The sequence below is a fragment of the Acomys minous genome (genome assembly GCF_964271855.1).
Source record: "Acomys minous genome assembly, chromosome: 18".
Taxonomy (NCBI): Eukaryota; Metazoa; Chordata; class Mammalia; order Rodentia; family Muridae; genus Acomys; species Acomys minous.
In genome coordinates this window covers 69,685,962-69,708,522 of record NC_140501.1, presented here as the reverse complement: position 1 = coordinate 69,708,522, position 22,561 = coordinate 69,685,962, and the positions used below count along the sequence as shown (strand labels likewise).

Genomic DNA, 22,561 nt, shown 5'->3' with positions numbered 1-22,561 from the left:
CTTCGCGGGGCGGGCGAGAGGAGCGAGCGGGGGGCGGGCGGGCCGCGGAGACGCTATTTTGCGAGCGGGTGACGCGCCTTGAGCCTAGCGGGCCACCATCCCGGAAGTGGAAGACAAGCGTATTCCAGTCCCTTGAGATTCCGGGTGCGGGTTCTTAAGACCTTCTGAGGTGTGTTTTGACCTCCCGGAGGGACCGGGAGACGAGTCACCTTGCCGGGAAGAGCGAGCGTCTCCGGTGAGCTCTTGGGCTCCGAGAGAACTCCGACATTGTCTGGTGTCTGGTAGAGTCCATCCAGAAGACGTTTCTGCTCTGGCTGCCTGGCTGGCGACCTTAGTTTCTGTAATGTTCTGAGTCTTCTGTGCCTTAACTATGGCCCAGCGGGCTGTGTGGCTCATACGTCACGAACCAGGAACTCCACTTGGTGGCTCGGTCAGATTCTCCAGGTAATATGCAAGTCTCGATCCTCAAACGGGAAGGGTCCAAGGGTGGATCATGTAACTGGTTTTGTGGTGCACTGAATCTCGAATCTGCCAGGAACAACCCCTGAGTGCCCTGGGGCAAGTTAAGTGAACGCTTATCTCACATTCCTGATGCAGAATTGAGTTACTTGACTCGTTGCGACATATTTTCTAATTTTACAGTTATTGTATCTTCCCCTGTCCCCCCCTTTGAGACAAGCATCCTGTACCCAGACTGCTCTGGAACTCGAAACGTAGACCAGGCTGGCCTTGAATTTACAGATACCTGGTTGTCTCTGCCTCTGGAGTGCTGGGATTAAAGGTGTGGGGCCACCATACCTGGCTGTATTATTGTATCTTAAAATGAATCCCATCTGTTTAAGATTGGTACAGAAATGATGAAAGAAAAAAATTTACTGAGCACTAAATATGTTTTCAGGTTTTTCAACTTTAAGTGGCAAAATTATTTAAGAATATTTTAATTAATTCTTATGAGAACTTGTTGAGCAATAGGCTGATTTTTTTGTCTAATCAGTATATGTGATTGCTAGAAATCATAATTGTAGCTTCTAATGTTTGAACGAAAGAGAAGGCAGTATGAAAAATTACAATCACTTTTCCTAGGTGACATTAAGTGATTTGGTCCCACCTTGAGAATTTTCCATATATTACCAAAATAATTCTATGGAGAGAAGTATACAGTTCTTTATACTAAATATTATCCCCATTATAAAGTATACGTGGCTGACATTCCCCCCTCCCACCCCCACGCCTGTCTACAGGCTGTCTTGTAGTTTTATTTGCATTGCAGAAATGTTTTAATTTCATGTGGTCCCATTTGTCGGTTCCTGGCATTGTTTCCTGTTCTTGGCAGTATTTCTAAGAAACCTTTGTCTTATTGAATAGCTTTGTGTTCTTGGAAAGCAGGAATACAATAGAACTTCTTGCACAACAGAAAGGGGACCAATTCTAAATCTGTGCTAATGTTGTAAACCAGCAAGCACACGTGGGTGGCATAACTGAGGAACTCGCTATTAGCTTTTTCTTGCTATTGTTTTGAGACAGCCTCACTGTAGCACTGGCTGACCTAGAACTCACTATGTAGACAAGGGCAGCCAGAAACTCATAGATATCCTCCTGCCTCTACTCTCTGAATGCTAGGATTAAAGGCATGCAACCACCGTGCCCTACCTCTTTTAGTTTTGCTTCAGTTTAAACAGCACATACACCTAGTGTCTGCCATATTGGACAATGCACATCGAGATACTTGGTCTGTAGGAATATATGATTTTCTTCACTTACATTCCTTAACAATACATCCAAGGTACCTCTTTCAATCGGAACAGTGCTACAGTACTCAGACAGGGTCTCAGGCCTGATTTTGACAAAATGCCAACAAACACCTTCCCTGAATCCTGACATGTTCATTAGAAATTATCAAATTTCATGCTTTTCTGACTCTTATTATAATTTTACCAGTAAAGGAGATCTAGTTTCTATTTGTATATCTTTCCATAAAAGTATTTGTTAGTCTCTTGGGTTTCCTTTTCTGCCAATAACTCTTACTTTCCAAAATTACCATTTTATCCATTCTGTACAATGTTATTTGTTATATTTAAACATTTAGTCCATTTGAAGTGCATCTTTGGATATGGTATTGAATGGGAACCTCAGTTTTCCTTTATACTGTTTGACAGTTTGCCTAGCATCACCATGTAAGCCTATATCTTTTTTTTTCCCTTTGATTCACTATTGATGTTGGCTATATTCCTTTATAGAAACATTGATCTCTCACTAGTCTATTAATTTGTCCTTCTTTGAGTGCCAGTGTTCTGATTTTGTGTGTATATATTTGTATCTTAACACCGTAATAGATAGAAGTGATACTTTTTGTTAATTGAAAAAAGTTCTTTGAAGAAGTCATATGGCTGAAGAGATGCTTAGTAATTAAGAACATGTACTGCTCTTGCAGAGGGCTAGAGTTTGCTTCCCCAGCACCCATCTGAGGCAGCTCACCTGCCGCCACTAGCTGTAGCCCCACTGGATCCAACATCCTCTTCTGGACCCTAAAGCCATCTGCACTCAAATTCACATACCTACCCCCACCCTTCCGCATATGTTCACCTAATTGAAAAATGATTAAAATAAACATTTTAAAGGAAAAGTCTTTTGGGGGAAGGGTTGGTTTTTTGTTTTTTGTTTTTTTCAAGACAGGGTTTCTCTGTGTCACCCTGGCTGTCCTCAACTCGCTGTCCTCAACTCACTTTGTAGACCTTGTCTTATTTTCTAGTTACCTGGAGGATAAAATTTTTAAGCATAAAATCCTCATCTAATGAAAATAAATTAATCTGGGGCCCTAAACAAAGCATCAATGTGTGTTTAATAAACATTTTGTTGGATGACTTAATCTGTCTTTTCAAACTAACGTAGGTTTTGTTTCAAGACAGGACTCAAGCCTTAAGTGTCCCTATAGCTTTGGGACACCAACCTGAGCTGCACTTAAGCTGATATTACCAATCAAGATTGTTGTACTCAGATTATTTGCTTTCCTATATCTTAAATGACGGCCACTCCTCTTTGGCATGCATGTAGAGAATATGAAACAGTGGGAGGTGTTTCCTCAGGTTTGAGGCAGAGTAGATATGATGACCCAGTTGAGACCCTAACGAACCTCTCAAGGCCTTCCCTCCCCAAAGCATCAGCTGCCATAGTACAACAGTTAAACAACTGACCTTAGCTGATGTGTTCTTCTAGTGAGTCATCTATGCTCCCTTAAATAACCCCAATAAAAACAGTGGTTTGCCAAGCTCAGCTTGAATAGATTCCTTTGATCTGTTGCTGTCCTTTAAATTTAGGGTTATTACACACGTCTTTATGTAAAAGGTTTTGGGGCATATGTTAATTCATATCTAAGAGCCTTGACATCAGCTCCAAGTGGTCAGAAATCTGACAGTGCAGAACTTCACAAAACTAGCGATTTGTCCAACAATACAGAGTTAAAGTGACACATAGATGAATTATGTGACCCCCCCCCAACTTGCTACCTCCCTGGAGATTAGTGAAACTCACCTAAACATCTAAATGCGTCTTCTAGAGTATATAATATGCACAACTGGCAAAGCATTCTGAAAACTAATAAGATTTTTCCTAGCCAGGCATAATGGCACATGCCTTTCATCCCAGTACTCAGCAGGCAGAGGCAGGCAGATCACTGTGAGCTGAAGGCCAGACAGGTCACTAATGGTGTACTAGCTAATTTTTTCCCCTTTTCAATCAGAAAAATAAATAAAAATCTCAGTGAAGAAGGTCCACTAATTCATGGATCATTTTAGTGCATTATTTTTAACCATCATCAAGCATTAGCATCTTATTAGAGAAAAATATTGTTGTGAAAATTATAAAAACAAATGCTTAGCAGTTACTATCCATTTACTAGTTTTTTACTTGTTTTGGTGCTGGATATTGAGCCACCCAATAGTCGATGCATGCTAAGTATATATTCATCCACTGAGATCCACCCCTTGGCCTGTCATTTAGTTCACAAATAAGAAAATGAGCTTAGGAAAGTATAATAGTCATAGTTCTCTAGAGGAACAAAACTAATAAATATATGTACATATAATAAATCTCATAAATACTCATTTTATCAGCTCTGTTTCTCTATAGCGAGTTCTAATATATATATACATATATATACACATATATACATATGTATGTATATATGATATTTTTTAAGGTGGCTTAAAGGCTCTGGTCCAGGTAGTCCAATAATGGCTCTCTAGCAATGGAAAGTTCAAGAATCCAGTAGTAGTTGTTCAGTCTGTGAAGCCGGATGTCTCACCTGGTCTTCAGTAAACACGGGAATTGCCAAGAATTAGGCTCTAATGCCAGTGCAGGCATGGACTTGCCAGCAAGGCTGAAGGGAAGCAAACTAAGAGAGAGCGAGCAAGCTTCCTTCTTCCATGTCTTTCATATAGGCTGCCAGCAGAAGGTGTGGCCCAGATTGAAGGTGGGTCTCCCTCACTTTACATGATTTAATTAAAGGGAAAAAAGATCTCTCACTAAAACTTACACTTGGGTTTAGTTAATTCTAGATATAGTCAAGTTGACAACCAAGAATAGCTGTCACAGAGAATTAGCTTATTTAATTAAAAAAAGGGGGGGGGCAGTTAGTAGATAACTTTATTCTGGACCTTAAGGTAGAAGGGAGAGGAATAAGGAAAAGTACTTTTGTTGGAAGTCAGAAAGTGTATTCAGGAGCTGGTGGTTGAGGTCAGCAGTAGAGAGCTTGCTAAGGCCTGGCTTCAGTCCTTAGCCCTGAAAAGAGGTACAGCTCTGATTAGTGGGTTCTTATGAATGACAGAAAGTGCCTAAAGCATATTCTATTACATCTACCCAGAGCACGTAAACCATACAGGATTAAATTTGATATTCATTTTTATCTCAAAATATCTTCCAGAACTATAGAGATAAGCCATTATTACAAAAATGGCCTTCCCTGTTTTTGCAAGAGTTGCTAAGAATATTCAGAGGATCTGTTGGCCATTATATAAACTCAGTATCATTTCAATAAATGAATCTAACAGTTTAGCTACTTTGTGTCTAATCCATTAAGATGAATTTTTAAAAATCTTATTATAGATAGCTAAAGGGAAAAAAAGAGTTTATTCGGGCTTACAGTTTGGGAGTACAGTCCTTCAAGGTGGAGAGGTCAAGCGAGAGGCAGCTGGTCACACTGTCTGCAGTCAGGAAGCAGAGAGCAGTGCATTCTACTGCCCCGTTCTCTGTCTCTCTTTCATTCTCTTCACGACCCGGCGCAAAATGGGATCCCCCGACCCCCATGTTCAGGTTGGGATTCCAACACCCCCCCACCCCTGTTTCCCATCAAGCTGACAGTCAGGATTAACCTGATTAATCTATCAAGAAGGGATATGAGCGGTTGAAAAACAAAGGTATTGAAGCATGTACTCGGCCTATGTAAAAAACTAGTTAAATTGAGTCCATCTTTCTCAGTGGTACATAGTGCATTTTGTCATTTGAGATAACATACTAAATGTGAAGTACTTGGCTCCAGTCAAAAGTTAACAGGTTTAATGGTTTGGGGTTATTTTTCTCTGGTAATATATGCTATTTATTTGTTGCTTTATGTCTTATTATTACGACTGTTTGCCTTGTATTGTAGAACCTTTTAATTCTTCCATTTTTTATTTTACTTGGAACTATCATTTGCCATGATTGTGTTTCCAAATGCAGACGGTATCCTACTGTTGAAAAGCGAGCCAAAGTCCTCAATGGAAGGAGTTATGTTCCTGTACCCGAAGATGGTCCCTTTCTTAAAGCATTACTCTTCCAACTCAGGCTATTGGATGATGATAAGGACTTTGTGGAGAGGCGTGATGGCTGTTCCCAAATCAACAAAACATCCATCTATGGGCTTTCAGTAGGAGGTGAAGAACTCTGGCCAGTTGTTGCTTTTCTGAGGAATGACATGATCTATGCAAGTGTCCCACTGGTTGAACAAGCTCTCTCCCCTCGCCCACCTTTAATTAGTATTAGTGGCGTTTCACAAGGCTTGGAGCTGCTTTTTGGGATACAGGATTTTCTTTACTCAAGTCAGAAAAATGACACTGATTTAAACACAAAAGTGAGTCAGCTGCCTGACTTGCTTCTACAGGCTTGTCCACTGGGTACTTTATTGGATGCTAACTTGCAGAATTCACTGAACAGCATTAATCTTGCATGTGTGACTCAGCCACAAAAACAGCCAGCCTGGAAAGTTGGAACATATAAAGGAAAAGCACAGATTTCTATTTCTATCACCGAGAAAGTGAAATGCATGCAGTATGGTAAACAAGAGATAGCAGACACATGGCAAGTTGTTGGAACAGTCACTTGCAAGGTGAGGTGTTCGCCAGATTTGCTTTGTCATAAACCTTTAACACTGAAGCACTGTGAAGTTTGCAACTTGCACTTTACATTTCTTAACAATATGCTTGTTCTCCTTAGTGGCAGCCATGAAATGTTATCTTTCTGTATTTCTTACAGATTGTTTACTTAATGATTATTATGTAATGAATTGTCCTATTGCTCTAAAATAGACACTTTCTTTAAAGGTCTGTGGGTCAGCTTAGCTGGAACCTCCAGTGTAGAATCTCAAGGGCCCATAGTCAAGATGTTGGTTAGAGCTATTGTCATCTGAAGGTCTGACTGGGCCTGGAACGTCTGCATGCAGCATGACTCCCTCACGTGGCTGGCAAGTCAGTGCTGGCTGTTAGGAGGAGGCCTCAGCTCCACTCCTCATGACTTCCCCACAGGCTGCTCAAGTGCCCTGACAGCTTTGTGCCTGGCTTCTTGCAGATGAAGTAGTGTGTGTTTGTATGTAGGTGTGAGAGAGAGATTGATTCAATGCCATTGCTTTAACTACTTATTCTAAAAAGCCGCACGGCATCATTTCAACTGCATTCTGATTATTAGCTACAAAGCCAGTCACTCTAAATCTGGCTGTGCTAAAGAGATCAGAACCAGGGCCACTAGTAGGAAAGAATTGATTTAAAGAACTCGTGAAGCACATTAAAATCATCTTGCTTCCTTTTGTCTAAGAGATGAAGTTGACAAGTCTTCTGACTTTACATTAAATAACAGAAGGGTTCTTGCTTTATTTAAATAATTCAATAGTAGAATTATCTGTCTCAAAGTTAGAAAATGAGAGAAAACAGTGGAAACATCAATACAGATAACAGTGATTAATGTCAGGTTGAATAATGATCAAAAATCAAAGTCCTCAAACTAAACACTACAGGTAAGTATTAATAGTATTCTCAAATATCTTTTTTGATTCTTTATTTTATATATTTTGTAAAGTTAACATTTAGTCAACTATAAGTCAGTCTTATGAATAAAGTAGATTTTAAGAACAGAATTAGACAGGGAAAGTGACTCCTTTTTTTCTGGATTAGAGTAAACTAAAAGTTTTATCTATGCTAAAAGTATCTGTTATGCTCAAAACTGCATTCAAATTATCCTCTTAGGACAAACTATTTTAAGAAGCTTGAAACTCATGAACTGTGTCACTCGCTCATCACTCTTAAAGTCCACGTTTCATTTTTTCATGAGTCCAGTGTAATAAAAAGCAAAAAAGGTGACTACTTTCTCATTCTGGGTGTTATATATATTGTGTTACAATTAGCATAATGTTTACATCTCTCTGTTCATTGATAAGTTAACCTAGTTTCTTATTTGTGGAAAGTGTGGGTTGATTCTTAGCCTTAGTCCTGGTTCAAATTACCATAAGGGAAATCTTTCTTAAATAAAGGAGGACAGGCGAGATGGCTTGGCTGGTTAAGGGTACTCAGCACCAAACCTGTTTCCCATGGTGCAAAAACTGACTCCTACAAATTGTCATCTGACCCCCACACGTGTGCTCTAGCATACATGCTTATACACATACATACATACATACATACATACATACATACATACTCACTCATATACACTAAAATAAGCCAATGGAATTTTTCTAAAAAACTGTTTTAAAGTGGGAAGGGAGAAAGGTGTACACCTCAGCCTAACACTAAATGTTTCGCTGAGGTTGTCTTTTACCTCTGAATGTCTTGTGTCCTTACAATGTCACATAACGTTGTAATTCTGTCATTTTAAAATAAGACAACCTTCTTTGTGCCTTTTGCTTTTATACTTCTTAGTTCCCGGTCCAAATTTGCATATACCAAACTGTTTTTAAAAACCAGATTCCTTCTAGAATAGCAGTCTTCATCCTGTGCTCACGGTCTTTCAAGTGACTGGATAGTGGATCATTTATTGGACATTTCTATAAAGGTGCCATTACTTTGATCCCGTTATGAGTGATACACTTCTAGGGAAAAGTTTAACAAAAGTAAATGATGTTTCAAATTTTAATACTACTTACTATTAAATATTTCTATATTTACTATCTCCATAAATAACAAAACCAAACTTTTTTATTCTTACTAATATAAAAACATAGTAAATATGTTTTAATTTTCTAGTAAGAATAGTTGTCATTTAACTTTCAGGTTTGAAATTTGATTGACAGTCTTATAATTGTCACAAAGAAGAAAAAAAGACCTTTCTAAGCTAATTTTACCCCAGCTTAGTTCAGTACTGTTGAAGTATTTAAATGTGAAGAAGAAACACTAGTGAATTCATATGTCTTACGTTGTAGATCAAACACTACAAAGTAAGATGGCTTAGTGGGTAGGAGCCCTTCTGGTCTTGCAGAGGACCTGGGTTTGATTCCCAGCACCAAATGGCTCACAGTTGTCTATAATCCTGGCTCCTAGGGATCTGACACGTCTTCTGGCCTTTATGGTTTCCTGCACGTATGTGATACACATACATACACTCAGCAAACACACATGCCATAAAATTAAACACATTTAAAACATTACAAAGTGAAAGATTTACATTAATATTGGGGAAGAAATAAGGTTCAAAAATTTAAAAGGGTATTAACTGCCAACAGTTTTAGGATCTCCTATGAATAACAATTTACAAAGAAGCATAGAGCAGCTGTTGTTCTGAAAGAGCTTAATGCTGAAAGAAGAAACAAAAAGAATCACAAACAAATTGCATATTGGTAGCAAGCAGTCGATGTGTGGTGCAGGCTGTGTGGTATCTAGACCTAAGCATGTTGCCTGCTGAGCCCTACTATTAAATGCCTTGTGTGCCTCTAGTCAAATAAACAATGCCACTGACCTTGTATAGTTCATTTGGCTAATTTGATCCAGTATGTTACAACCCGGGTTAGGTTCTCAGTACCCATGCCAGGCAACACACAGCTAATTGCTTCTAACTCCAGCTCCAGGGGAGCCTTTGTCTTCTGGTTCTGCCTTCACAGGCACTGTATTCATTGTACACCCTCACACATAGCCTCCCACACATAAACATAATTCGAAATAAAATAGGGTGTAAATGTCAAGTTAGAAGTAAGGTACTACACCCCTCTCCCTGCATCCTCATTTACACACACACAAGTAAGATTTGTTGGTGTGGGCTTATGAAGTAAAGGCAACTCCTACGTACCAGAGGTGCTGGGGAGTAAATGTTTTCTTCTGATTACAGAAACAAGTCACTCAAGACTTCATTCTGGAGACTGGAATAGGTAGAGAAGTCAGAGTTCACAGAGAAGTCTGAGGGCTGCCATTTCAGTCTTTCAGTCTATTGACCCTCAAAGCAGAGATTTAAGGAGAGGGCTGTGAAAGTACTCCATCTGGAAGACCGTGGTGCTGCCTCCCGAGCCTTCCTTAACCTCCCAAGGATGATGAAGTCCTCCAGGTTACCGTTAGCAAACTAACTCAACACACATAGGGGCGTCTTTTTCCTATAGAGAGGGTACATCCCAGTGACACCATGCAAAAGTTGACTGTCATAAGACAGCACAGTGCAAGGCTTACACAATCCCAGGATGAGCTAGACTGACAAGTGCGTGGCTTTCTTTTAAACTTTTATTTCTTTGTGTGGGTTGAGTGTGGGTACCTGTACCACAGCACACTTGTGGAGGTCAGAGGATAACTTGGGGGATTTGGTTCTCTCAGGTGGGTTCTAAAGATCAAACTCAGACTGCCAAGCTCGGCTACCAGTGCCCTTACCTACAAAGCGATCACAGCGGACTAAGTGAAATACTATAGCAAGGATAAAAAAACATACCTACAAGGACTAGCAAGGTGCACAAAGAAGTACAAGATGGTATGATTTATTCGGATAAAATGCAGGATTTCTATACATTTGCAACATAAGTCAAGGAGTAGAAGATTAGAGTCAGATGAAGATTGGGTGGACTAGAGGAAAGAGAATGTAGATACAGCTAGTGAGCTGTAACATTGTGAGGGCCTCAAAAGGGCCTGAGAGAAACCAGTGAACGTAAACTAGCTTATATAGGAGCTTAAAGGTGAGCCCAGGGGTGTGTGAAGGCCCTCTTACGCTGTCTTGGCTAACAGTGTATTAAATTGTTAATTAAAAAGCAGCAAAGAAAACAATGCCTAGAGAGAAAAGTTTAAATTGGGAAAAATGAGTTGCATTCAGAGACGCCCCCAGAGAAGCTGTACTGTCTTAAGATCTTGGTAATGCCTATCTCTTCGTGTTGCAGTGTGATTTGGAAGGACCCATGCCAAATGTCACGGTCAGCTTGAATCTCCCCACCAACGGATCTCCACTTCAAGACATTATTGTTCATCCCTGTGTGACGTCCCTTGATTCTGCCATTCTGACTTCCAGTAGCATTGACACGGTGGATGATTCCGCGTTTAGTGGGCCTTATAAACTCCCGTTCACTCCGCCTTCAGAGTCCTTCAGCTTATGCCACTACACTTCTCAGGTGAGCTGCTCTGGACACTCATAACTTCATGAGTGATGTACAAGACAGGAAGGAAGGAAGGAAGAAGATAAAGTTCAGTTCTTTGAATAGGCTACCTCCTTTCTCTGATGCCTGTAATCATAGCATTAATTTTCAAAGTAAAGGTATTTATTTGTTTGCTTTTTTTTTTTTTAATCTTTAACTAGGAACCCAAGGTCTAGGATAAGACCCTAGTTTACTCATGGTTTTAAATATAAACACAAAATAATTCTAATCCTAGGAACTCTTAGGTAAATAAACATGTAATTTTAGTAGTAACTGTTTATGCTTACTTCATGAGGGTTGTGTGTCAGACACTATCCTATGCACTTTGCGTGTCTTTTTCTAGTCGTTTCAACAAATCTTAAAGGGAGTTGTTATCTCCATTTTGTAGATGAGGAAAATCTTAGAGAAGTTAAATGACTGAACAAAATCCTCTGATGATAAGTGGCCAAGCCTGGCCTTGACACCAGCTCTTCCACATCCCCAACGCCTAACATGTTTACTACTATATGGTAGCATTTGTCTCCTGTCCTAATTATCAACAAGTAGATTACAAAATCTTGTTCAAACTAGATTGACTAGAAGTAATTCACTTTGAGAAGCCATCATTCAAGAGAAAAAAATAGATCTAGGCTACCTGAGAATTAGAATCAAACTTAAACCACTCTATACCAGCAATCTCTGTTGTCTCACATCTTTGTCCCTGTCTTCTCTGCCTTTTGGGTTTCTGCTGTGCATGCTCTTACAGCTCTAGGCCCTCCATAGACTAGAGAATCGCCCCGTGTCTTGCTTCAAATGTACCAGTAAGGCAGAAGCAGGTGGATCTCTGTGAGTTCGAGGCCAGCCTGGTCTACAAATCAAGTTGCAGGACAGCTACACAGAGGAGGAAAATAACAGCCAAACAACCAAACCACCAACCACAAAAAGATGGATGAGCTCACTTAAGCATACAGGCAATTTCCTCTTCAATCAGTCATTGGTGACCAGTTATGCCGTTCGTGAGCTGGGGCCTGGAAACAGTAATATCACAGCGTAGGAAAGGAGAGCTGTGGGCAGAACGTTCAACAGTATGTGTAGCGCCCGACGTGTGCTGCAGTTGTGCGTGCACAGAGGAGCAAGACGAATAGGAACAGAATGTACTGTGTGTGCTGTCGGGTACCGTTCTCCTCTCTACTCAGAGATACAGGAGAATCTGCCTTCAGGGTGAGGGTGGAGCCACCACTGTGGCTGTGAAAGCAACGTAGAACCACCTCCTAGCTATTAAGGCCGTACCTGAATATAATGATTATAAAGTATATATTCTATATGTCTATACTTTTTTTTTTAAGGTATTTTGAGACAGGGTTTCTCTGTGTACCCTTGGCTGTCCTGGACTCACTTTATAGACCAGGCTGGCCTCGAACTCACAATGATACGCCTGCCTTCCTGACTGCTGGGATTAAGGCGCACACCATCACGTCTAGCTTGTAAATGTACCTAAAATATATTATTACAGGACTTTTTTATCCCTATCACCATTCATATCTTAGACTCATTAACATGAGAATTATATTAAGAGTTATGTCTGTTTTCAGGTCCCTGTCCCACCAATATTGGGTTCTTATCACATGCAAGAAGAAGAAGCACAACTAAAAATAACAGTTAATTTAAAACTACATGAAAGTGTAAAAAATAATTTTGAAATCTGTGAAGCTCATATACCTTTTTACAACAGGTAGGGATAAATATGACACCATGTCCTCTGTCAGTTTTTCTGAAGTCTGCATATAAATCAGTCTTAACTATCAACAACCTGGTGAATTTACCAGTTATAACATAGACCAGTTCTACTTTTAAAACACAGTCTGCAGTATAGCTCTTTACGGAGTGTACTTAAATAGTAAAATCATAATTTTAATGTTCCACCAATGCATATGATATGAATGTAATCTGTATGATTGTATAATTGTATCTAGGAAAATTAGTATAATATATAGTTTAAATACATAAATGATGTTTATGCGATTTCTACTGCTTTTTATGATCTGTATTCATTATGCATTCTCTTCTGCACTTGAGATGCAGATCTGCTCTTATGATGTCAATACAATAAGAAAATTTGACTTGCCTCTTTAAAACTTTTATCTGAGATTTTTTTCCTATGTTTTCATGTTTTAAAGAGGTCCGATTACCCACTTGGAATACAAAGCTAGCTTTGGTCAACTTGAAGTATTTCGAGAGAAAAGCTTATTGGTCTGGATTATTGGTGAGCAAGATTTTATCTGTTGATTTTTTTTTTCTCTCATTTGCTATAGAACTTTCTGTTTTAGAATAATTGACTGTTACACTTGTGTTTTAGGCCAAAAGTTTCCTAAATCAATGGAAATTAGTCTTTCTGGAGCACTCACTTTTGGAGTCAAGGGCCATAACAAGCAGCCATTTGACCACATTTGCATTGGAAATACAGCATACGTAAAGGTAAATAGATGAAACACTGCATCAGAACACCTTCCTTTATTTCTAAACTGCATATATATTTGAGTTTTAGTATTTTCCAGCAATTTTAAAACATTCTGCGCTTTTTATGTAGCTAAGTCTTTTTTAAGAAGCATTTGTTTGGAAGCTGGGCAGTGATGGTCCATGCCTTTAATCCCAGCACAGGGTTTCCCTGTGTTACAGCTCTGGCTGACCTGGACTCACTTTGTAGACCAGGCTGGCCCTCAAACTCACACAAGTCCACTTGCCTCTGCCTCCTGAGTGCTGGGATTAAAGGCGTGCGCCACCACACCGGCCATAATAAATATTTTTTAAAGTGACTTAAGAGAGTGAAGAAACATAAACAAGGTTTCAGAAGCAAGTGCTAGAAACTTAAGTTCTGTATAGGAAGGTCAGGTAATTTAGGTTGGAACATAGAGGGCATGCATATTTTATTCCTTTGGTAGATGTTTTATTTTTCAAAATGGCTCCTTTATGAGCATTGATCGAGAATGGATGGGGGGAAAGTGCATGACGGCAGAGACTGCATGAGTCTTACTCACTCTTGAGTTATCCTCAGCCTCTAGTTCAGTGTCTGACAGGTAGCTGACACTGTAAACTTTAAGTCACTTGAGAGATCAGTCACATATAAGGATTGAGGAGTACCCATAGAAAAGAAAAAGCTGAGGCCAGGAAATGAATAAAATCAGGATAACAAAAAGAAAATAAGGAAAATTTCAGAAGAATCAATAAGGAAAATTGAGGGAGTAAGTAACCCAAAAGGTTACAGGGAGATAAAGTGCTGTGCTGTCAGAGCAGCCAGAGGCAGAGACAAGCGTCCACAGCGGCAGCATCAGTGAGGTAAGGAAGGCACTGCTGAGAGTTCACTTTTTCCTCTCTGAGCTCTCACCTTCTTTGTTTTAAGAATTATTATTAAAATTCCTGATTTTTTTTCAGAAAAAATAGTGAAGTGTTACTAAATTATATACTTGCCGCAGATAGTTTTTGAGAATTTTTCTACTCATTTTTTTTCCTTATCCAGTCCCAATCTGATCAAAAGTAAACATAGAAATGAACGTTGTCTACATAAACTGCAGCACTGAGAATTATAACCCTGAAGCAAGCACAGGCTCTTCACTTTCATGACTTGCTGTAAGAAAGTGGCTGTTACAATCTAAAAATTATTACACTCATATGCACACACATAAAATGGGAGAAATTTGCAGAGAAGAGAGGAGAAAAAGTATAGACTTGGGATGTAACTCAGAGATGGAGACTTGCCTAGAATGTGAAGGCCCCTAGGTTAGTGTAGGAAGTGTTGAAAATATAGCAGGATCTTGCAACACGAGGTTCTTACCAAGACAGATGAGACGCACAGCAAAGGACTCTGAGGAGGTGCTGCCGCCTCGTATTACAGCAGTGTAGTTGCTGGTGTACACGTAGGTGGCCCCACATCACTGGTGGAACCCAAGAGCTGTAGGTTACATTTTACAAAGGCTTTCTAAGTAAGGGAAGGCATAATTTGGTAACAGTTCTATAAGTTAGATTTTGGTGATCAAAACAAAAAATAATTAAGTAGAGCTCGCCATTTCTCCAAGCATGAGGCAAACTGATGTTGTTTCTTGTCGTGATTACATTTTGTGCTTTATTAAAAAGCATATACATCCCTGCCTATAGAGAATGTGATTGGGCCTTGTGAGGTGGCTCAGTAGTTAAGAGCACCTGCTCCTGCTGCTCTTCCAGAGGCTCAGGTTCAATTCCCAGCACCTACATGGTGGCTCAAAGACATCTGTGACTCCAGTTTCATGGGATCCAGCTCCCTCTTCTGGCCTCAGAGGCCAGCAGACACTGACATGTGTGCAGGCAAAACACTTTTATTTTTATTTTTTATTTTTTTTAATCACAGCTTGTGAGGGAGAAAAGAGTATATAGCGTATCATACAGAGAGCAGTCCTGACTTCAGACACCTACTCTGCTGTTAGGTACAGAGTACAGAGGACGCCAGTGCGCACCAGGTTCTCACGAGTGGAGCACTGAAGCACTTAGTACAGGAGCCTATGCACATATTTATCATGTGTTTTCACAACTGCAGTTTATTGTTTGTGTATAAACTTTGTGGGCTATCAGTTGAAGTTCTAAAAAATTATGAAGGGAAAACTGTGATCATGATTCTTAGCAAATAATCAACTCAATTGACAATTTCTCCCACTTCCCTAGCTTCATTTTAGGATCACAGATTATACACTCACCGGATGTTATGCAGATCAGCATTCAGTTCAAGTTTTTGCATCAGGAAAACCAAAAATAAGTGCATGTAAGTTGTACAGATTCAAACTAAACGATTAAAATAGTGGTGTGTTGTCACTACCAAAGGTGAAATTAAATATAAGGAAAGTTGGAGATTGGAGAATAATCCCATTTTATAAAAATTTCTGCGGCTTGGTCTACTCCCACATAACCCTTTGTGAACTTTGTGTTGCCCCGTCTCCTGTTTAGCTGCGGTCTGGATGAGCAGGGGCCAATGGGCATGGGCTCGAGCACACAGCATATATGCCTCTGCTTTGCTCTGGCCATAGTCTGCTCTTGTCTGCCTCCAAGGTGCTGTGTGACTTTGGAGAAGCTAATGAGCTTCTTAAAGTTTTCGTCTCCTGGTTTATAAAGGAGAAGTAATAGGGACTGTTTATTGCTCTAAAGGCTGTGGGACCTGGAAGAATGGAGCCTGAGAAGGAGGTGGACTAGAGGCTCAGGCAATCGCCATCTTTAATTAAAGCATCAGACAGTTTATACTCTCAGCGTTAAGAGGAGTCACACGAGTAAAGTGTATAGTCACAAGGGCAACGTGGTAGACAAACCACACATTCCAGAAACATATTTTTCCATAGAGGTATAGAATCAATAGTAATAACCAGTTGTAATGATTAATCTAATGTAAATTCACTCCTATATACAACACCTGGAAGGGACATGAAAGCACATTCCAAGAGTGATTCCATCTTTCTGAAGAAACTGAGGTCACAAACTTTTGTCTTGTTCTCTTGGCATTTCTCACAAGCCCTCAGCGTTCCCCTCACACAAATCCACTCTTGGACCATGTTCCGATGGAACCAGCCAGATGACTCAGTGGATAAAGCCTCTTGTTGCCAAGGCTGGTGGCCTGAGTTCTCTCCCTGGGACCCAAACACTGGAAGGAGAGAACTGACTCCTAAAAGTTGTCCTGTGATGCTCATGTGTCCACGCACACACAGGAACATGCACACGTACTAGGGTTTTTTTCCATGTAATAAAAAAATTAATGAAGTAGAAATGACAATATTTTGTGCCTAATGATTTTTATGAATAATTACATTTATTGAACATTTAGCTTAACATATAGTTTTAATAAATAATAAATATACTTATTTTAAATTTTAAATCATTTTTAGTAAATGTCATAGCCAGTAAAATTATTCCGTGCCTTTTCTGTTCTGCCTGTGGACAGGCAATAGAAAGATGACTTCCTGCCTTCATTGACTTTATTGGTTATAAAATGTATTTATAGGTATGCCCTTGACTTTATTGGTTATAAAATGTATTTATAGGTATGCATGTATGCACCAACTACTTTATGTGAAAATATGCATTTCTTTTTAGAGGAACATATCAGGAGGTGAAAATTAAAATTTACAATTATCTAATAGACTAGTCGACAAAATGAAGTAGCTAGAAAAGGTGTGGGAAGCGTCCCTCTTACACTGAGAACAGTGCCATTATATATCTGGATAGGATAACCTTACTCCATATAGAGCGCTCATACTTAGGTGCATTTGGTTGGTTTGGCAGTTTTGGAGATGCGACTCAGGCCTCATGCATGCTAGACAAGTGTTCTATCACTGAGCTACACTCCTAGACTCAAACTTACTCTAAGCCTAAGGATTGAAGTCCTTAAAAAGTAGAAAGATCAGACAGGACTTTATACCTGAATGCTTCAGAAGAAATAGAAAACTGTGAACTACAGAATTTTAAGCAATCTCTGTGAATGGCAGTAATCTGTGTAATGGAATCAGACTAAGCCAGGATTTTTTTAAAAGTTTTATTTATTTATTATTATGTATTCAGAGCTCTTCTTGCATGTATACCTGCAGGCCAGAGGAGGGTATCGGATCACATTACAGATGGTTGTGAGCTACCATGTGGTTGCTGGGAATTGAACTCAGGACCTCTGGAAGAGCAGTCAGTACTCTTAACCAATGAGCCATCCCTTCAGCTCCATTTTTTTTTAATTTACTTATTTATTATTACATATACAGGATTCTGCCTGCATGTATACCTGCAGGCCAGAAGAGGGCATCAGATCTCATTATAGATGGTTGTGAGCCACCATGTGGTTGCTGGGAATCGAACTCAGGACCTCTGGATGAACACAGTCCAGTGCTCTTAACCTCAGAGCCATCTCTCCAGCCAAGCCAGGATTTTTACCTCCATGTTGTCCCCATGTTTTCTCCTCTAGCATTCTTTGCTGTTTTTGATGAATTGACAAAAATCATGTTCATAGTGTGTATGTTCTCTTATGAGAGTGTAGTATTGAGCAATCATCATTGTGTCTAAATACAGATATGTATTTTCAATCATCTGTAAGAAATGTTATCTTTTTAGATAACTAAAATATATTAAGTATTTTATTAGTATTTACTAAATGTATTTTGAGAAAGTATAATAAAGAATAAGAAGTTTGTGTTTACGTAGTGAGACAGGTTCTAACTGTATAGCCCGCAGTATCCCGTAAGTCATTGTCTTCATGCTTTAGCCTCTCAAGTTCTGCTTCCGTGCCCGGCTTCTGCTTGCTCTTTGTACAGGAAGATACTGACTGTAGGAGCTCATTTCAAATGAATCATTGTTCCTGTCCTTTTATTCCTTCACACTTCCATTTTGCTTCTCCTGAATATACCACTTGGTTCTGCAAATAGTTTAGTAAAAATGTTCATTTTAATAGTAGCATTTTTTTTCACCTACATGTACCAGGTTCAGTGTCTATGTGTTTCACAGCACCTTATGTACTAATATCCCTGCTTTTTGGCCAGGAAGACTGATGGAACAGAGACACAGTGAGGGCCATGTAGCTAGTAAATGACATGCCTGAGCTTAAAACAGTCAGCCGGTTGCTGTAGCCTGTGTGCTGTGCTGCCTTCCAATATTACTAAAGTAGAAAAGGAAAGGTAATATAGCCTATATTGTATTCATTTTGAAGGGCATGAAGAAAGGTAGAAAAAGCTGAATTACATAGTCAGTGATACATATAATAATAAAAATATTTATACCTCCAGTAAGCTTAATTTTATCAGTTGTATAGCTTATAAAACTTTGGTTCAAAATGATTCCCATTTGTCCCAAGTTGCAAAGAAGCTAGAAGAGCAATCTCCAGGGTGTTGTAAGGATGTTGAATGCTGATTTGTGTCTCCAGCTCTGTGATTTGAGTAGGGAATACTTCAGCCAGAATTTGGGACTTGGTAGAGGTCACAAAAGGAAAACCAAGAAGAAATGGCAAACTATTTTTACAATAAAAGTAATGGTTAATTAGAAATACAATTAGAGAAACAGGGAAGACAAACATTTGGTGTAAATGAGAGATATTTCATGTAAGTTCTAGTGTGGTTTGCCCAAATATGTATGAGCTCAATTTAATGAGACATAAGTTGTAATAAAGCCTAAAGAGTGAAATAGTAACATTTCAAAGTTGTTACCATGACATGACTATACTCCCCAGATTCAAAAACTGATAGCTTTGCTCTCATACTGAGTTTTTGCTAAGGCTAAACATATTTATCATTAATTTCTTTTCTTTTTCCTTTTGTAGATCGGAAACTAATTTCTTCTGATTATTACATCTGGAATTCTAAAGCACCTGCCCCAGTAACATATGCATCATTGTTACCATAATTTCCTCATATTCAAATGGGATTTATATGATGGTAGCATTCTGTAGTAGAAACCTAGAGTTCTTATTTGCTGCATGTAGTCATATAACCAACCCATGATAGAGTGTGAAAGAATATCTTCATGGCTAATGTCTCCATTGTTTGTTGCCCTCTGATTCGTGCCAGGATGACTGATTCAGAATATATATTCATTTTAGCCTAAGACCAGTCTTGGGTCTCCCTGCCACATGTGCTCTCCCTGTGGCCAGACAGTGCGAACCAGGCAGAGCCACTTTCTTGTGTAAGAGCTCAGCCTTCTCCTAGTGCAGTTTTCAGCAGCTGTTCTGTGGGTTGTAGTTGATTTACAAAGAAACTATATGCTTATCCAAACCTCCATATGAACAGCATGCTATGACAGAACACCCATGGTCTAGTTAAAATCACCACACATCCTTTCTTTCAAAGTAGCAGTGGAACTCATAGGATAATGTTCAAATAGTCACCCTCTCTTCATCATGTCTCTCCTACTGGCCAATAAAGAACCTGCACAGTTCTAGTTGAGGTTGTAGAGATGCTTTCTTTCTGAGACAGTCTTGTGGTGCCCAGGCTGACCTGGGTCTCACTGTGTAGCAGAGGAGGACCTTTGAACTCCCTCTCAAGTGCTGGGACCACAGTGGTGTATCACCATGTCCTATGTATGCCCTTCTAGGGATCGGACTCAGGGCTTCATGCAAGCTGAACTATCACCCTAACGCTTCTAGGACTCCTGTAACTAACTTAATAATCTGCCAGAATGCTGTGTTAGGGTGCCAGTAGACTTAAGAAGGCTGCAGTGACTTCAGAAGACGAACACAGAGATCTCATTATTTAGTGTCCTTGGACAAGATTTCAAAAATTATTTTAGGTGTTACACTATTTGTTTGATTAAAATCTGTTAATAAATTAACACTCAGAAGCCTTTCCATGAGTAAAGTGTATCATTTACACTTATTTAATGTGGCATTTTCTTTTCTTTATGTCTACCCCTGTCATTTTATTTTTGCCATTTTCTTGATTTCTTCAAAACCATCTAGCTATGCTCTTTATCTTCAACCCATTTCTACTATTAAATATCATATTCTGTTTTCAGAGCAGTATATTGTCATCAAGTTAGACTTTAAGTGACCACTAACAAAGAAAAGAAAGAAAGAAAGAAAGAAAGAAAGAAAGAAAGAAAGAAAGAAAGAAAGAAAAGAAAAGAGCAAGCTAAAGAGCCTGGGAACTTAAATGATGCCCAATTTAGAAGCTTGACAAAAAATAGGAATTACAGTTTAATATTTAATATTTAATTAGACTTATCCTGGATTCTGTTTCTTTTTTGACTTTTGGGGTTTTTTGTTTGTTTGTTTTTGGTTTTGTTTTTGTTTTGTTTTGTTTTGTTTTGTTTTTGGTTTTTGGTTGGTTGGTTGGTTGGTCGGTCTTAGATTTTTTAAAAAATGAGTCTTCTAAAATAAAAAGGCTTAGAGGCCAGGCGTGTGCCACCATGCCTTTAATCCCAGCACTTGGGAGACAGAGGCAGGTGGATTGCTGTGAGTTCAAGGCCAGCCTACTCTACAAAGCAAATCCAGGACAGTCAAGACTACACAGAGAACCCTTGTCTTGAAAAACAACAACAAAACAAAAAAAGGCTTAGAAAAAGGTGCTAAGTCTTTGGAGGAGAGTAATATCATTGAAAGGAACGTGCATATAAAATTAGGACTTGGATACAGTTTTTAATTCCGGCCAGTCCTACTCTTTATAACCTCTCATTGCCTGCAAAGTGTCAACCCTAGAATAAAGTTGTTTTCACAGCCATCCTGAGTAAAGAGAAGAGAGTAACTTCCTGACCAGGACTTGAACTGACTATCCTGACTTACCAGAGGGAGTCAGTGGTGGAAACTTCTTTTGTGAGAAAACACTGTTCCATAATGGTTCTTTATCACTCTTCAACTCACAGCTTAACATTTTAATTTATTAATGGAGCCCTTTGGAAATTTTGATTATATAAATGCTTAGCGAATTATACTGAGGTACACAAGACACATTTATCTAGTGACTAGGGAAAGATGCAATATGTACTCCTTGAGGCAAACCCTCTTCATAAACAAATTAGAAAGACCAGTGACCTCTAATTTGACATTTCTAGAAACCTGGGGAAACTCTAGGAGTTACTAGAAAAGCGTGGGGTGGTGGGGAACCAAGGCCATCTGTTGCCGATCCATCCTAACACAGCAGTGGGAAACTGAACGCCAGCCCACATTTCCATCCCGTTGAGATCAGCTGGGCACACTGGTGCTTTTGATTTTGTCTAGAAACCTGTCACTTCAGGATAATTTCTGAAGACAAAGCTTGTTCCCGTTTGGTAGGTGACCTGTTTAATGTTTTCCCTGTGTCTGGGAACTCCTTAGTGTAATTAGCGACCTTTGAACTCCACAACTAATCCTGAGCTATTTTGTATTCCTTACTCATCTTTAAGGCTGGACCTTTCTTTTCTTCAGAGTCCACTGCCACAATTAAAGAAGAAACAGCTGCATTTCAAAGGGATTCCGATTCCAGACGCCTAATCGTGATTGGCATGTTCTTACTCTAAGCTGTAAGACACTCTAAGGTCCTTTCTTTGCTTAAAACTTCAATCATTTTCTAAAAAATTATCTCACTATGGATTTTATTCATTTTCTTTGATAGCTATTCTTTGCAGTTTTTTTCACTTGAAAGGTACTTTGCATGTGCAGTGACTATGAGCGTCCACCTCCAGGGAGAGATTCAGATGGTGTCAGACCTGCTCTAGATGCAAGAGTGACAGTTTCCCTCTTAGTGACAAAATATGATTATGAAATCTGATACCGGTGATGTAATTATTCTTTCTCAACCCAAGGGTTTTTTTTTAAAAATGTTTTTAAATATCTGAGAATGCTCTAGAAAAGATGGGTCATGATTTGGGTAAAGCCTGTTCTCTCTCTCTTTTTTTTTTTTTTTTTTAACTAAGCAATATTTGAAAGCTCACAACGTGGTAACTACACAGTATGGGTGTTTTATACAGTTAAAATAATTGAGCCTGCCAACTTGGAAACACATCAGCTCCTCGGGAGTCTTAGAAGTGTTTAGTTTTATTTAAACCGTAGCCTATGTCAAAACCATTTTCCTTTTTTTTTTTTTAGTTTTAATATATGTTTATTTACAATCTATAACTGGTACATATTTGATATGCATACCTCTTTTACATATTACATATTCAGGGACACATACAAACTTCTTGGGCAAAAAAGAGTCACAAGGGGTCAAAACCATTTTCTTTCATGCCATCTCAGTATTTCTGCTGTTGAAAACTGTGCTCTTAGATTTATTGTGCTATGTTTAACAGCAAACA

General features: G+C 39.1%; 1 protein-coding gene across 1 annotated transcript; it reads left to right on the top strand.

Moving 5' to 3' along the window:
* Nucleotides 1-114: 114 nt before the first annotated feature.
* AP5M1 (adaptor related protein complex 5 subunit mu 1) lies at nucleotides 115-20,136 on the top strand. The gene is made up of 8 exons (XM_084767901.1): nucleotides 115-444; nucleotides 5,713-6,358; nucleotides 10,583-10,810; nucleotides 12,406-12,545; nucleotides 12,991-13,076; nucleotides 13,170-13,288; nucleotides 15,503-15,599; nucleotides 19,116-20,136. Exons 1-8 carry the CDS (start codon nucleotides 371-373, stop codon nucleotides 19,196-19,198), a joined length of 1,473 nt encoding a protein of 490 aa, XP_084624027.1. The 5' UTR covers nucleotides 115-370; the 3' UTR covers nucleotides 19,199-20,136.
* Nucleotides 20,137-22,561: the final 2,425 nt, after the last annotated feature.

What these genes read in the sequence shown, in the direction of transcription:
- AP5M1 (XM_084767901.1), top strand. Translation starts at nt 371, where the DNA reads ATGGCCCAGCGGGCTGTGTGGCTCATACGTCACGAACCAGGAACTCCA. An exon ending in CATATACCTTTTTACAACAG is followed by an intron (nt 12,546 to 12,990) that starts GTAGGGATAAAT and finishes CATGTTTTAAAG; the next exon opens with AGGTCCGATTACCCACTTGG. An exon ending in GAAATACAGCATACGTAAAG is followed by an intron (nt 13,289 to 15,502) that starts GTAAATAGATGA and finishes CCACTTCCCTAG; the next exon opens with CTTCATTTTAGGATCACAGA.